This window comes from Ambystoma mexicanum, chromosome 1p (assembly GCF_040938575.1).
Source record: "Ambystoma mexicanum isolate Mex_15411 chromosome 1p, UKY_AmexF1_1, whole genome shotgun sequence".
Lineage (NCBI taxonomy): Eukaryota > Metazoa > Chordata > Amphibia > Caudata > Ambystomatidae > Ambystoma > Ambystoma mexicanum.
In genome coordinates, this window is record NC_090921.1 from 1,158,745,870 (window position 1) to 1,158,759,158 (window position 13,289).

At 42.9% G+C, this 13,289-nt stretch overlaps 1 protein-coding gene across 1 annotated transcript; it reads right to left on the bottom strand.

Moving 5' to 3' along the window:
* Positions 1-562: 562 nt before the first annotated feature.
* On the bottom strand, positions 563-11,116 carry LOC138450434 (proline-rich transmembrane protein 1-like). Its single transcript, XM_069604839.1, has 2 exons — positions 10,612-11,116; positions 563-927 (listed from the first exon to the last, which is right to left on the bottom strand). The coding sequence occupies exons 1-2, from the start codon at positions 11,005-11,007 to the stop codon at positions 730-732; spliced, it is 594 nt and encodes a 197-aa protein (XP_069460940.1). The 5' UTR covers positions 11,008-11,116; the 3' UTR covers positions 563-729.
* Between the last annotated feature and the right edge of the window lie 2,173 nt (positions 11,117-13,289).

Sequence of the window (13,289 nt, forward strand, 5' to 3'; positions counted from 1 at the left end):
TAATGACTCTACAGTAACTCCACAGCTACACCAGGCAGTTTTAGATGGTTACACAGTACCAAAACATATCAGAGGACCAGGCAATGACTCCTCGCCATCTACAGTTTGCGGCAACGCTCTCCTGGAAGCTCCACATGGTATTGCTGCTGACTAAGTCGTTTACTGTAGAAAGGATCTAGTGCAGGAATTAGCATTAGATAATCATTAGATATGATGATCTCATGCCTTCAATCATGCAAAGGCCATCAGAATGCACATGATCATGGCAGCCGCAGGGACACACACCGCCCTACATATGTAGTCATTTCGCCTCTTAAAAAAGTGTCGTGTGCGAAACACGTGATGGCAGAAAATACAAGGTGCATCAAATAAATAACTGGGTGCATCCCAGACACCCATATGATGGAAGTTATATTATGAAAATAGCAGATGCAGCAACTCACACTCGCCAGTAAGTGAAGCAATCCTACGTGTCATGTGAATTGGATGACATCGATGCCGCAGAAGCACACTGGGACGAATTTGTAACAATTGTAAATAATGCGCCTTTAACGATCAACCCTGCGATGCATGAATACCACATTTATTTAGAACTGCGTGGCTGGAAAACGAGAATACAGTTCATGTCAAGCAGAGAAGCATGGAGAGAAACAGCAGAGGTGTGGGCTTAGCAGTGTGAGAGGCCTCATAAGCACATTACAATGTGGGAAGCCTGGAGGCAGCCGGCCTCTACCCTCGGCAGTAGTAGTAGTAGCAGGTGGTCTGGGTGTTAGCACTCTGTCTTGTTGTGTAGTAATATATTAGATACCCAATACAGCCGACGGTTAGGAGGATTCCAAGCACCACGGCTGTATTGTTCAGGATCAGCGTTGTGCGGGAGTTGCTGGAAGCCGTAGGTCTGTCGCCTCTGGTATTGGCATCCCTGGTCTGCAAAACAGGGGAAAAACAGAGATGAAAGTGTAATATAAATCATTGATACGCCATACCACTAGTTCGTTTCCTTTTACAGAGCGTACCATTCATTCAAAGGCCAAATAACAGCATCGTGTAGGCTTTTACTTTCTCCTGAGCCTGAAAGATCTTGAAAAGCAGCGGGTACCTTTTAATCTATGAGAATTGAAGTCAGGGCATTAAGTGGGACAGGGCTAGCCAGGGCTCAGTCCTGGCCATCTCCAAATATTGTACTTGAGCCGAGCGCTCTGCCAGGGCTCTCCAAACAGACACCCCTTACCAAACTTCTTTAAAAATTTGAGTGACAATACTGCTCTTTGCCAGTAGACGCCACCTTCAGTAATGTTTAGAATCACAAAATCAGTTGAAGAATTTTAAAAGTAGGTACTTTTCAAACAGGAAATTGAAATTAGAAGAGAAACATTTGTTTATGTATTGCCACACATTGTATTAAATTATTAAATGATTATCATTAGAATGCCTTTCATTAGTATGTACGAATAATGGATTTCTTTCAGAAGAACTGTGGGATTGCATGGTGTACTGACACCTTTCGATTTGATGTTCTGTTTCATATTTGAATATATTAATTTTGGCTCACATTTTGACACACAAATAACCAGAATATTTTCCCTTTCATTACACGTATGTAAACTTGATTGGCACTATGAGGTCACTCCTTTAATTAGACACGCCACTTCTCTTTTAAAGCTTCATTCTCCACTTGGGATTTGAGGCTGTGTGAGACCCTTTTTAGACCCCACCCCAAAATGATTGCATCATGATGCATTGGAGCCCCTCCCCGTGATTTTTCTATCCCACTTAAAGCACAGGTTGAAGTGAGCGACACAGAGCTCCCTTTTAAAGATTTATTTATATGCATGCAAACAAATAAAGTTGCTGTGTGTCACTAATCAAATCTTCCCAACATCATGAATAACGCCGAGCTGAAGGATTGTGACAATGAATCTCCATATCTATATGAGTTTATTACACAACTTATTTTATTGTGTGTCTTAAATAACTGAAAGTACAGTGGGGTTGAACAGATTTTTCATATTTGCAGTTCCTTGCATTCTGGTACTTGTCGTTTACCAATCAGGATCTGAAAATGAAAGCCACTGTGATATTCCTTTGGCTTAACACGTTGCTATGAGGATTTACATGTTGTCATGTGGCTTTACTATGTAAACTCTATAAGACAGTATTATTGTAGGCCTTGAAATCCAAAACTTAAATATTTGTACCAAGTGAGGCTTGGAAGCTATATGGTCAAATTTGAAGAGGGGGTTTCAATCCCTGCTTCATTGCTTAGCCAAAGTGTGTGATCCTGGTCAACTATTTAATCCCACTATGATTTACCTGCAAACTTTTGAGTCCTTATTTGAAATAGTGTGAAATTAATCACACTATTTGGGGAAAATGACACCCTTACAGAGGGTTAGATTTAATGAGTAGGAAGAAAATAGTGTACACTCATGCTCCTCTGTTAGTGTACCACAAACCGTCACTTAGAATTTCACTATTGGTGCACTGGCTCTCCCTCAGTCCTTTATCATTTGATGTGACAGGCAAATACTCAGCAGCCATTCAGTCCGGTACACTAGAATCTTTGGTGCACTAAGTGTGTCGGAGCCATCATTCATTTTCTCCCCTGTTGCTGCCAGTCACAGAGGTTACTTGGGCCATGCAGAGTACTACCCCACAGTAGAATGAATTAAACTCTTTGCTATGTCCTGTTATGCTATTTTATTGCATATTTTATAGCACACCTGCTTCTATTTTCTCTCTTTCTAGGAGATTGCAGTGGGGCAGAAGTCTATTGCAGTAGCAGGGTAGGAGAGCAAGATTGCTTTGTTACACTGTTCATGTGCGCAGATCTGAAGATGTGGCTCTATGAGGTGTATGTTTTAGATACGTTGTGAGCTGTCTGGAGCAATATTTAATATGCACCCCAGGTTACTATGGTACTTGTTTGTGTGGTTGTCTGTCGGTCTGTCAGAGTGGTGCTAAGGAGTTAGTGGACTTCTGTTGGTTTATATGTGGTGGGTTTGTTTGGTGTTTAGGGAAATGTAGTGCGCCTATATGAGCGTTCAGATGGTGTATGTTCCATTTTGTAACCTGTGTTTTTTCAGTGCACAGGTTGTGTGCCGCAATGTATTTTCAGTTGGGGTGGGAGGTAGTGTGATTTTGAAGAAGCTATTGTTACGATATCTTTCTCAAATCAATGGCAAACTTTATTGCATTGACCCACCAGGTAATAGTGGGAATTTGAGGGTTTCAAAATGCGCTTTAAACAGAAGCAGCACACAATAACAAATTGAAGTAAAAGGCTTCCATTTACTAACACTGACTCACCAGGGACTTAAGGACCAGCCAGGGGGTGGACCAGAGGAGTAGCCCCAAGGGTGCCAAGATCCAGGGGAGAGTGATTCACCATAACAGCTAAAATGTGATGACCAGAGAGACACCTAACCAGAGAGCTTTGCTTGTACCATAGTTTTACTTCAATCCATTTTTAGTTTTGGCTATTAGGTGGTGCTATTAAGCCGAACATATTGCACTTCAGAAAAGTTAGGAAGGAGAGGACATGTGAGGGAGGACACAAAATTTGAGGGTGTGGGTTAGATATTTACCAGTCCACTATCGGCTCTTCCCTCCCTGCCCAAAATACATCCGCCTGGGATGTCTTTGAGCTAGCTATGTTAAGCAGTAACATCAAACATTGGCCTGCCAGTGTTATTTGTAAGTAGTCTCCTCACAGTTAAGAGTTAATGGCTTAATTGCAGATGCAAAAGTGCTACAGGTTTAATAAATAAATGCCATACACAAGTGTTCCTTCAACTACCTCATTTACATTTGTTCCTTACACTTAGATCCTGTCTAAACAAACATTGACAAAATCAATAGTTTTGGCTTGTGTATAGGCATTAGATAGGCATATGCCAGATACTCAGATGCACAGATAATCCCACTATTTTCCATCTGCTGCATCTTATGGTCAGGTGGTACCATTAAGACAGTGCCTGGCAAATGCCTATCCCATGCCTGCACAAAAGCCAAATCGATTATATTTGCCAATGTTTGAATTCCATTGAAGTGACTGCAGCAAGATGATTACTGGCAAATACAAAGTGGATTGAGTTTAATGTATGCGTATGCGCTTGATCTACGCACTGCATTTCTGTTTACCTCAATTACTGTTTCTTACAAATAAAGGTATTCATTAAGAGAAAAGATACAGTAATAAAAAATGAAAATTATACTGTCATCTGCCATAACTGTACTGTACTGTACTGTACTGTACTATTCATGCAGGAACATGACATGTGTACCTAGACAGTTTGCATTTCATTGCCAATCAAAATATGTTTAAACTATATTTATAATTGTGTGTTTAAGGGTAAATGACGTTTCAAAGATAACACTAATAATCATGTTCTAAAGAGATGTGTGTCAAATAGTATGTTTTTTAAATTAGCATACACAGTTATATCAAATATTTCTATTTATGAATATATTGTGTTGATATTTCTGTTAGGGACGAAACTAGTGCCATTCGTTTATTATTCCAGCCAATGTCTAGTCTGGCCACAATGTAAAAAGATCCATTGAGCATTTCAAACAAAGATGAAGCCCCGCCCGGCCCCGCCCTGTCCTTCCCTTACCACCTCCCATCTGTCCCCCCATGCCACTCCATTCTTTTTGGAAACAACCAGAGTATTACCAGTTCCTTTTTCCCACTGGACAAAACAGCAGGTGTTACGAGGTCTCACATGTGATGCCTCTCGCATAGGGACAAGCCACAAGTTTAACATTATCTGCAACAGTCTTTTCTCTCTCTCTATTGATTTACTCTACCTTACCTATCTACGTAAATTGCACTCCTACTCCGGTTATGTTCTATGCACCAAGGTACTGAATTGGGGTGGGCGGGGGGTGCAAGCTCCCCCTTTTTTTGGCTTGTATCAATTTGAATTCCGAAAATCTGACATCATTTAAAATGCATAAAAGTAGAAATGTCAACCATACATTACCGCTAGGCTTAGACTACTGAAAAGGGAAAAACATACATGCATTCACATTCCCAAATGCCCATTGGAACAGGTGACAGCAGCAAAACAAGCAATGCCAATAGGCCTGGCATCAGTAAATGTCACTTGCAGTCTCAGAAGTCCAGATAAACCCTACCTATGCCCAGACACAGCAGGGCATATTCAGATACATGCGAGAAGAACCTTCAAAAACATGGATGTTATATGCCAGTTAAATCCATATGTAGCCATCTAGAACAGACATATGCCTAGGCCAGGGCATAGTTTAATGTTGATGGCAGAAACATCAATGCTGCATTTGATTTAAGTAACAGGACCAATTAATAGTGATCTAAAAGCTCACTGCACAAATCGGTCTGCAAGCTGGGTGCATACAGGAAAAGTAAGTGGGGGTGGGGATAGAGTGATGTGTTATGAGTGCACATGTATTGGGTAAGTAGGCGTGGCAAAACAGGTAGGTTTTTAAATAATGTTGGAAAGGTGGGGGCAGGGTAAAGTGCATGCCACAGGACTGGAGACCACTGAAGATCTGTGACTTCTGAGCAGAGATAGACATTTACAAAAAAAGATGTGGAACTGGGGTCCCGGTGGGAATTGAGGGATGGGTCCTCGGGCATAGAACCGCAAGGGTTTTCAGCGATAAGACTGTCGGACGATAGAAAGCAAGTGGGTGCGATGGTGCAAGCAAAGATGTCCTTCTAGGTTGTTTTCCAGTTTTTTTCTTTGTTAAAAACAGATTCCAGTTTATTTTGAACAGCCTTGGGTGTAACTAGACTAAACCCTGCAAACCCTTCACATTTTAGGAGATGGGCTAACTTCAGAGACTGTGAATGGAAGGTGAACTCGCTTGGGTGGGGGTGTTCTCCACCAAGGCATGTTTGTGGGAACAAGTGACAAGTTAGCAGAAAAGTGTGCACTTTAAAGGATATCAGGTCACTGACCTTGTCTTTAAATATGATAAGATTGAAGGACACTGCATATTTCTGTTGGCACTTGCCAGCACTGTAATGCTGTGTTTGGTATGTTGTGTGTGGTTTTCTTGGTCTGCTGCTAGTTCATTTTGTACATTCACCAGCATTGTACTATGATCCCATGTAAGACAGAGTATAACTATGGTTGGAGTTTTCTTTTCGTCTTAAACTTGTAGACCTCAAGGATATCAACTCAGCTTAAAAAAGTAACTATTATGTGAGTCACTTTCTTTGTGTGGGAATTGTGGACCAAATGTCGCATTAGGGCACTTAGCCTCTTGACACATTCAAGTGAGACTCTTCTGCTGAAGCATCAATGCTTTTTTTTGTATTTTTTTTTGTAAAGCAGCCATAACTCTCACCTTCATGCACAAAACAGTGAAGGCAGTTGCCTCCTTCTATCCCCTCTTACCCTTACAAGCACACCTCTGACATGCAAGTGCTAACATCCCATCACAGTCTAATTGTGGCACCATTTGCCAGCTGCCTCCTAACCTGCCTACAGACGACTCTGTAGTTTGAGACAGGACAAGTCAACATGACCCAAGATTTTGAGTCCAATGGCTGTTGTGAGCCCGTTAATAGTAATGAGCAATGTTGGAGTTTTTATGCTGTAAATTCTAGAAATTCTACAAAACGTACAGTGGAGGTGGCCATTCAGAGTTCTTTGTGTCACCACTGATGTGGCATTTGTATATTATTACTAGCAAAAGTACACCCTCTCCGAAGGGGTTCTGTAGACAGACCTGATAACACTCTCACCAATTGTTGAAAATCAATGATCCTTCAAGTCGCTGTTCTGATTTGCTTATTGCTTGATGTGCTTTGCACCCTGAAGTAAACTGCACTGAGAATGGGCGCATGTGGCTGGCTGACATATCGCAGAGCAGACGTTGGGGGAGGTGGAGTTTGTGTGCTGCTGCATACTGGGACCTTCTGTTCTCTCTCCTCACCTGTCTCCTCACCCTAGCATGGTGCAGGTAATTGTGGTGCATTGCAGTGCAAATATCTCAGAAACATTGCATTTTAGGGCATTGAAACGTGGTTTTTGAGGTCCCATTGGGACCTCGGGTTCCGTTCCTCATGTGTGGACCGGTCCTTCTATGACCAAATCACATTAATGTTTCACTGATTTCAGGCAACCGTCTCATGTGTGAAGGTGCTGAAATCCAGAAAAAGGGTGGGTGTCCAAATGTCATGTAACCAGTAATGTCTGGAGGGTCCTAACAGGTAACTATGCAAAATCTGGTGCAGATTGGTGAAACAGTGTGGAATTTTATAAGGAACAACACTTCACCAAGCCACAAACCCACCAACAAATGTTGACTTTTGCTGAAATCCAGGGAAAGTGGTGGGGTGGCAAAATGTCATGTAGCCAGTAAAGTCCAGAGGGTACGAACACACTATGCAAAATCTGGTGCAGATTGGTGAAACATTGTGGAATTGTATAAGGAAGAACGCTTTACAACGCAACGAATGTTGACTTTTATTCATAAAGATATGACATGTCCACACTCCTTCATGTTAGTATAGTTCAAGTGCCAAGAAACTGCTGCCATGGTGACCCCTGTTTTCAAAATTGCAAGGAAGGAGGGAACATTCTGATTTTTAATATAAGGGACTACTTCTGTCAAGCCTGTCCCTCTTCCTCTGTGCAAGCACTGGGAGTTACTGATGAAACTGAGCACACGTTGCTGTAAGAGCAGTTGTGTTTATGTGTTTTTAAACCCAGCATAACTTTGTTGGTGTTAATTTAGAGTGCAGTGGCGCTGCACTACAGTTAAGGTGAATGATTGCCTAGATCCATGGGAAATACAAATATTCTATTGCTAATAACTTTTGACTTGCATGATGGATTCGTCTGATAGTTTCTAAACAAAAGGCCGAGAAGAAGCCATCAGGGAATGTGGGGGCGTTATAAAAAGACTTAACTTATAAAAAAATTTCTGAAAAGTCGCTTCTCCAACATAAATATTTCAGTGTCAAACAAACAGATGAATCCTGGTACCTGTGACATGGACCATTTATTTATTTTTTCATTTAAAATTTCTTTCATGCAAACCATGATGGAAACAGACAACGGAAACACAGGACGACATATGCACATACATACATGTATATGCATGTGCACATACATGAAAGAAAAATCATGTACTGATTACCCTTTTACTCTTAGATGTCCACTACACAGATGTCACCTAAACTCAGATCAAAGTAAAAGCATGCATATGATGAGTACATCTGAAGCGAAACCTCCTAAATGTTCCCGTAGCAAGTATTTGCTCAACCGAAACTACAGTACTACATTCCCACACGTGTCCAGCTCAGCAAAATCCTTCTTAGCAATTAGCATTTTTTTTCCTATAATAAAATGGGCAGACAACTCCATTCCAACTGATTCAAAGACCAACACCCAGGTTAGTAAAACTATTTGACATAGTAGCATTCACCCCTACCTGTAAAAACCAGTGCTAAAGCATGTCCCCGCTCCCGTACCCCCGACTCACTGCAGCTGTTTCACTGCATTTCCTGAGGGGAAATGTTACTGCATTTCTAAGAGTTGTAAATGGTCAGGGTAGTAAAACAGGGAGTATAGGGGTTGGGGCGTACGTGGGTAAAATGGGTTTTACAAGGCTTTCACCCCCTTAGAAATCGCACAAAATAAGTGTGTATAAAATGTCTGCTGTGGTGAGTTGTCACAGCCCATCCACACTATTACGTGGACAGTCAAAATACATATTCCACGTTTACTTGTCCATTTATGAGGTAATGGGACACTGGTGTCACTTTGACGACATCTTATTACAGAAACTTCACAACAGTGCAAGTGTAATTAGCAGTGTGGCAAACATTGCCCTAGAGCAACGTAACACGCCATTTCATTGCATGTATGCACCAGGGCAATGTTTGCCCCAATCCTAATTCTATGACTTGTTCCAAACATACAATGAAAGAACATGGTTGTTTGTAGTATGGTATGTTTTGCCCTAGTGGTAGTTGCAATGCTTCTCTAATACCAGGCACAGTGTTGTTGAAATGTATTGCTATGGATAATGGGAGGTGGCAAGTGTGTAGTAATACAAATCTGCCTTAGTGATGTGTCATCCTTACTCTCTCCTTTTGTCTGTTTCTGGAATTTTGATTTGCCGAAAGGTGAGCAATCTATGTGTGTCGTGTTTCAATTCGTTGCCTCTGCTCTCACTTCAATGGGTGCAGTCACTGATGTTGCCAGCTTGACAGTGTCTGCGGTTGTTTTGTTGTATTTCTTGTTTGATTGACGCTGTTTTGCTCAATACTTGGCTTATTGCAATTAAATACAATGTCTGGCGTTATTTTAAGGCATGATGTTTACCGGGGCATCCATGCTGCTCTCAGCATATAAAATCCAAACCCTACTTGCTTAGCCAATGCTGGTTGGAATTCCAATGCCAAAACAAAGGTTCTGATTCAGCGTGAAGCACTCTAATGTCACCATCGGTCAATAACTACCTGGAGTGCCCTCCCCTCGGACGTTATGTCTTAAATGCCATTGAAAATTAAGGCTATATCTGTAAAATACAGGAGATCTCAGCCCCTGAGTCTTGTGGATGGAGGAAAGGAGATGTAAACACAAGGCGTATTATTTCCCACTCTGCCCATTGAAAATGAGGGTGCAAATCAGCCACCCGGTTCAGTCTGTAAGCAACAATTTTCCGGGTTCAGGTTTTGGAGCAGATGCACGGCATGGCTGCAGTCTCTTATAATATATATTGTTACTTTGCTCTCATCACTCTTGACTGCCAGTATCAGCATCCTGACTGACAGCCCAATGTAGTGTTAAGCTTCCATGCAGGTAAATGCAACGCACAATGAGAGGTCAAGTCCTAATAAAAGAAGTGGGGGGGGGCTCATTAACATACCAATTGAATGTGGCGTCACCAGAAATTAGCATCTCAAGGTGCTCTCTGAAAAAAGTGGGGGACTCTGTCCACCCGTGTGTACCATCGACTTGAGCCATGTGCCGGTCGAGTTCCTTCAATGTTACACGACCTGATGCACAGCCCCCCTTGTCATTGTAGCACAGAGGTCCACACAAAGCTCTGCCAATGCAGCTGCACCAGGATGAGCAGTAACCTCTATACTTTCATCACCCGTCCCCACCCCAGGACACTGCTCAACTTGCTGACTGTCCAACATGTTATTTCAGATATTTTTGCAGAGTATTCCCTTGACATTAAATCGCTTCGGCACATTGTGTAGCGGTCCTATTGAAGTCCTTGAAGGCGTTTGGCTTGAGTGATGCATGCTACTACTAATAAGGAGGGTGTCATGCCCCAAAGGTGAGTGGCGTACAATGTATGTCTCTGCCAATTCACCTCGATCCACACCGGTGGACCCGCCATGCAGTTCTAAAATGGGGATCTCACAAGCATCAATGATATTGGAGAGACCAATAGGTCGAATTGTGCACCTTAATCATGCGCTATGCTATACCACCCTGAAGTATTCTAACTGTGGAATGCACACACCTCTGCCCAGGCACCTCAATGATTATCAGCCAATGATCGTGCACTGGTCACATGTTGAGAGCCAGACATACTTGGAACAACGCACCTGCTAACAATGAACTTCAATATCTTTGAAAGCTACTGTACCTTAATGGAGAAGATGAGAGCCGCGAGCCCGATGGGCCAACAGCAGCACAGACAAGTGAAGATGGAGTACCCCAGGTAATCCTGCTCGTAGGACTGCGTGGGAACCATGATCATGGTTGGCTGGGTGGTAACTACTACATTCTGCCCCGGTCCATTGCTGGTACAGTGCGGTGGGTAGTTGAAGTTCATAGAAGGGGCAGGGGTATTGTAGATTGGCAGGGCGTACATAGTGTTGTCTCGCACCGGATACACTGGTGGTGGGCTGGCAACATGTTTAGGCAGGGTGTTCACGGTGTTGTCAGGCACCAGATAATCTGGCGGTGGGGCAGCATCAGGCGTGAGCACTGTCTCATATCCTGGCGAGCAGACAGGGGCTTCATCTTCCCAGTTCTCCATGGGTGCATAAGAGGTGTCTATGGAGAATGATGTTTCCTCTCTTTCTCTTTCTGGATTGTGGGTGTCTATGGAGAATGATGTTTCCTCTCTTTCTCTTTCTGGATTGTGTGTGCTTGTGTGTTTGAGAGATAGCTTGATATTCAGAGGGGAGGATCAGGGGCGCGGCCAGGCTGTTCAGTTCTTCCAATCCTTGTCTCTCGGAGGGGCTGTTAGAATGTGTGCTCTACGGGTGCTCAATGGTACAATGCAGGGAACGTCACAGCATGTACAGGCTGGATGCTGGACAGACCGCATTCTTTTTCTTTTCTGGTAAGGCCCGCCTCCACAATAGGATGGACTTCTGGTTAGTGTGTCACTTAAATGGCCTACCTTGTGTTGCTGTAGTTGTTTGGGTAATACACATTCACACCTCAGGTGTCACTTTACCTATCCCAAACCTGAGCAAAGGTCTTAAGCAGGCAGGCGGCACTGCTTTCCCAGCAGGCCTTACCTGCAGCCCTGCTTGTTTTCAGTAAATATGCATTCTCCACATTGTTCTGCAGTTGTAGATTTCTGACATGATGATAGACCTTGTGAAATAAGCAACATAACATTCCAAAGCCAGTGGGCTACAGCAGAAAGATGGCACTTGCCTTGGACATTGCTGCTCAATCCCGGGTTACAATCCCAGCAGGTCTGCCCCAGGGTTTCATTATTCCAAGTATAGTATTTTGAGCACCATTACAATGGGTAACAACTCAAAGAGCACAGTCGGTGGCCTCTATGCCAAACAGCATTTGGAACGGTTATACGAGAGGGCCTCATTACAAGTTGGATGGTGTGGGGAAAAAAGTGGTTGCTATTCCATTCAGCTTGATGCTGAATTTCAAGACCTCCACCCCCCCCCCAAATCGGTGAAATGACCACTCAGTAATTACTGCCAAACTTGTCATTTGGGAGTGCGTGAAAAGTGGTGGTAATGGAATTGCTGCCATATTTCCACACCACCAAACCTGTAATGAGGCCCAGAGTGTTACACAACGTTCCAGGAATCTGCGGATAAGTACCTTCCTGTGTCTCTCCTGGTGAATTTTCTTTTTTTGATTCCCTGAGGTGTCATAATCAATCATAAAATAACTCGTTAAAAACTCTTTTTAAACACCATCACATGTGTCCCATTTGCAAGACCTTTCCTCTGCTCACAAAACAGAAGACACCCAACGTCTTCGGGGAACTCTGCACACCTGAATGAAAGTGACTTTACAGTTTTCCCCAAGACAAACACGCTCCCCTTATGCTTCTCTCTGTCTCTGTTGAGTGGTTGATAAAATAATAGCAATAATTGGATATTCCAATAGGATTTCCATATTATTTGTTAAATTGAGCTGTAAATGCCTCAATACCAACCAGGATATGCATGGCCTAGTCACATGTGATAATACATATCCCCTCATGTGCAAACACATATCCCCTCATGTGCAGTTGCTGCCTTTATATGCCATATAAAGCCTCAAAGGCCCTAATAACGTGCCTTGTAAAACTGCCATTATATACACAGTAACGTGTAGTCGGGCAGCAATGCACTGGGCAAGTTGTGAGTCCATAAGTGACCTTCTCTTGGGAAGACAGCTCTTGCATTCTTGCCAGATAGTATCTTCACTACAGCCTTTGAATAAACTCACTTTTTAAATTTAAGATTTCATTTTTCATTGATCAATTTATTTTACCCCAATAAGCTAAAAAAAACTATTCTTCTTACTGCCTCACCTTGCAAACTAAATTCAGTGTGTATTTTGCAGGACCATGCTATTATCCGTTTACATGTATGTATGTTTACAATTGTGGCACAGTCAATTATTTCCGCACCCATTTACCAGGCACTACAGTAGTAACAAGGATTAGGGGGCCCACCCGATAAGCGGCGTGCACCCTGGAAGTGTAATCTAGGGGATTTCGTGGAGCCTCTCATCGTGTCTTTGTTCATTAGGTTTCAAAGTGCCAAAGAGGGAGACAGGGCCATCAGTAGTGTTATCCCATCTGTTAAAATCTCTGATGCTGCATTTTCTTTTGGTTTATTTGAGGTACATCTGATGCAAGGAGACTGGCCTACAGACTTGCATAAGAGACTGGCCTAACAGCTGAAACACCCATGCCAGGAGAGGTTGCAGAGCTGTGGAATGCGTGATACCTCAGGCCCAAGCCCCTCCAGAGAAGTACACAGTGATGAAGCTGCTGGCACAAATCCCAGGGCTTCCAGAGGCTGCTTCGTGCCTTTCACAGTTGCAGGCTTCATTCCTCCTTTT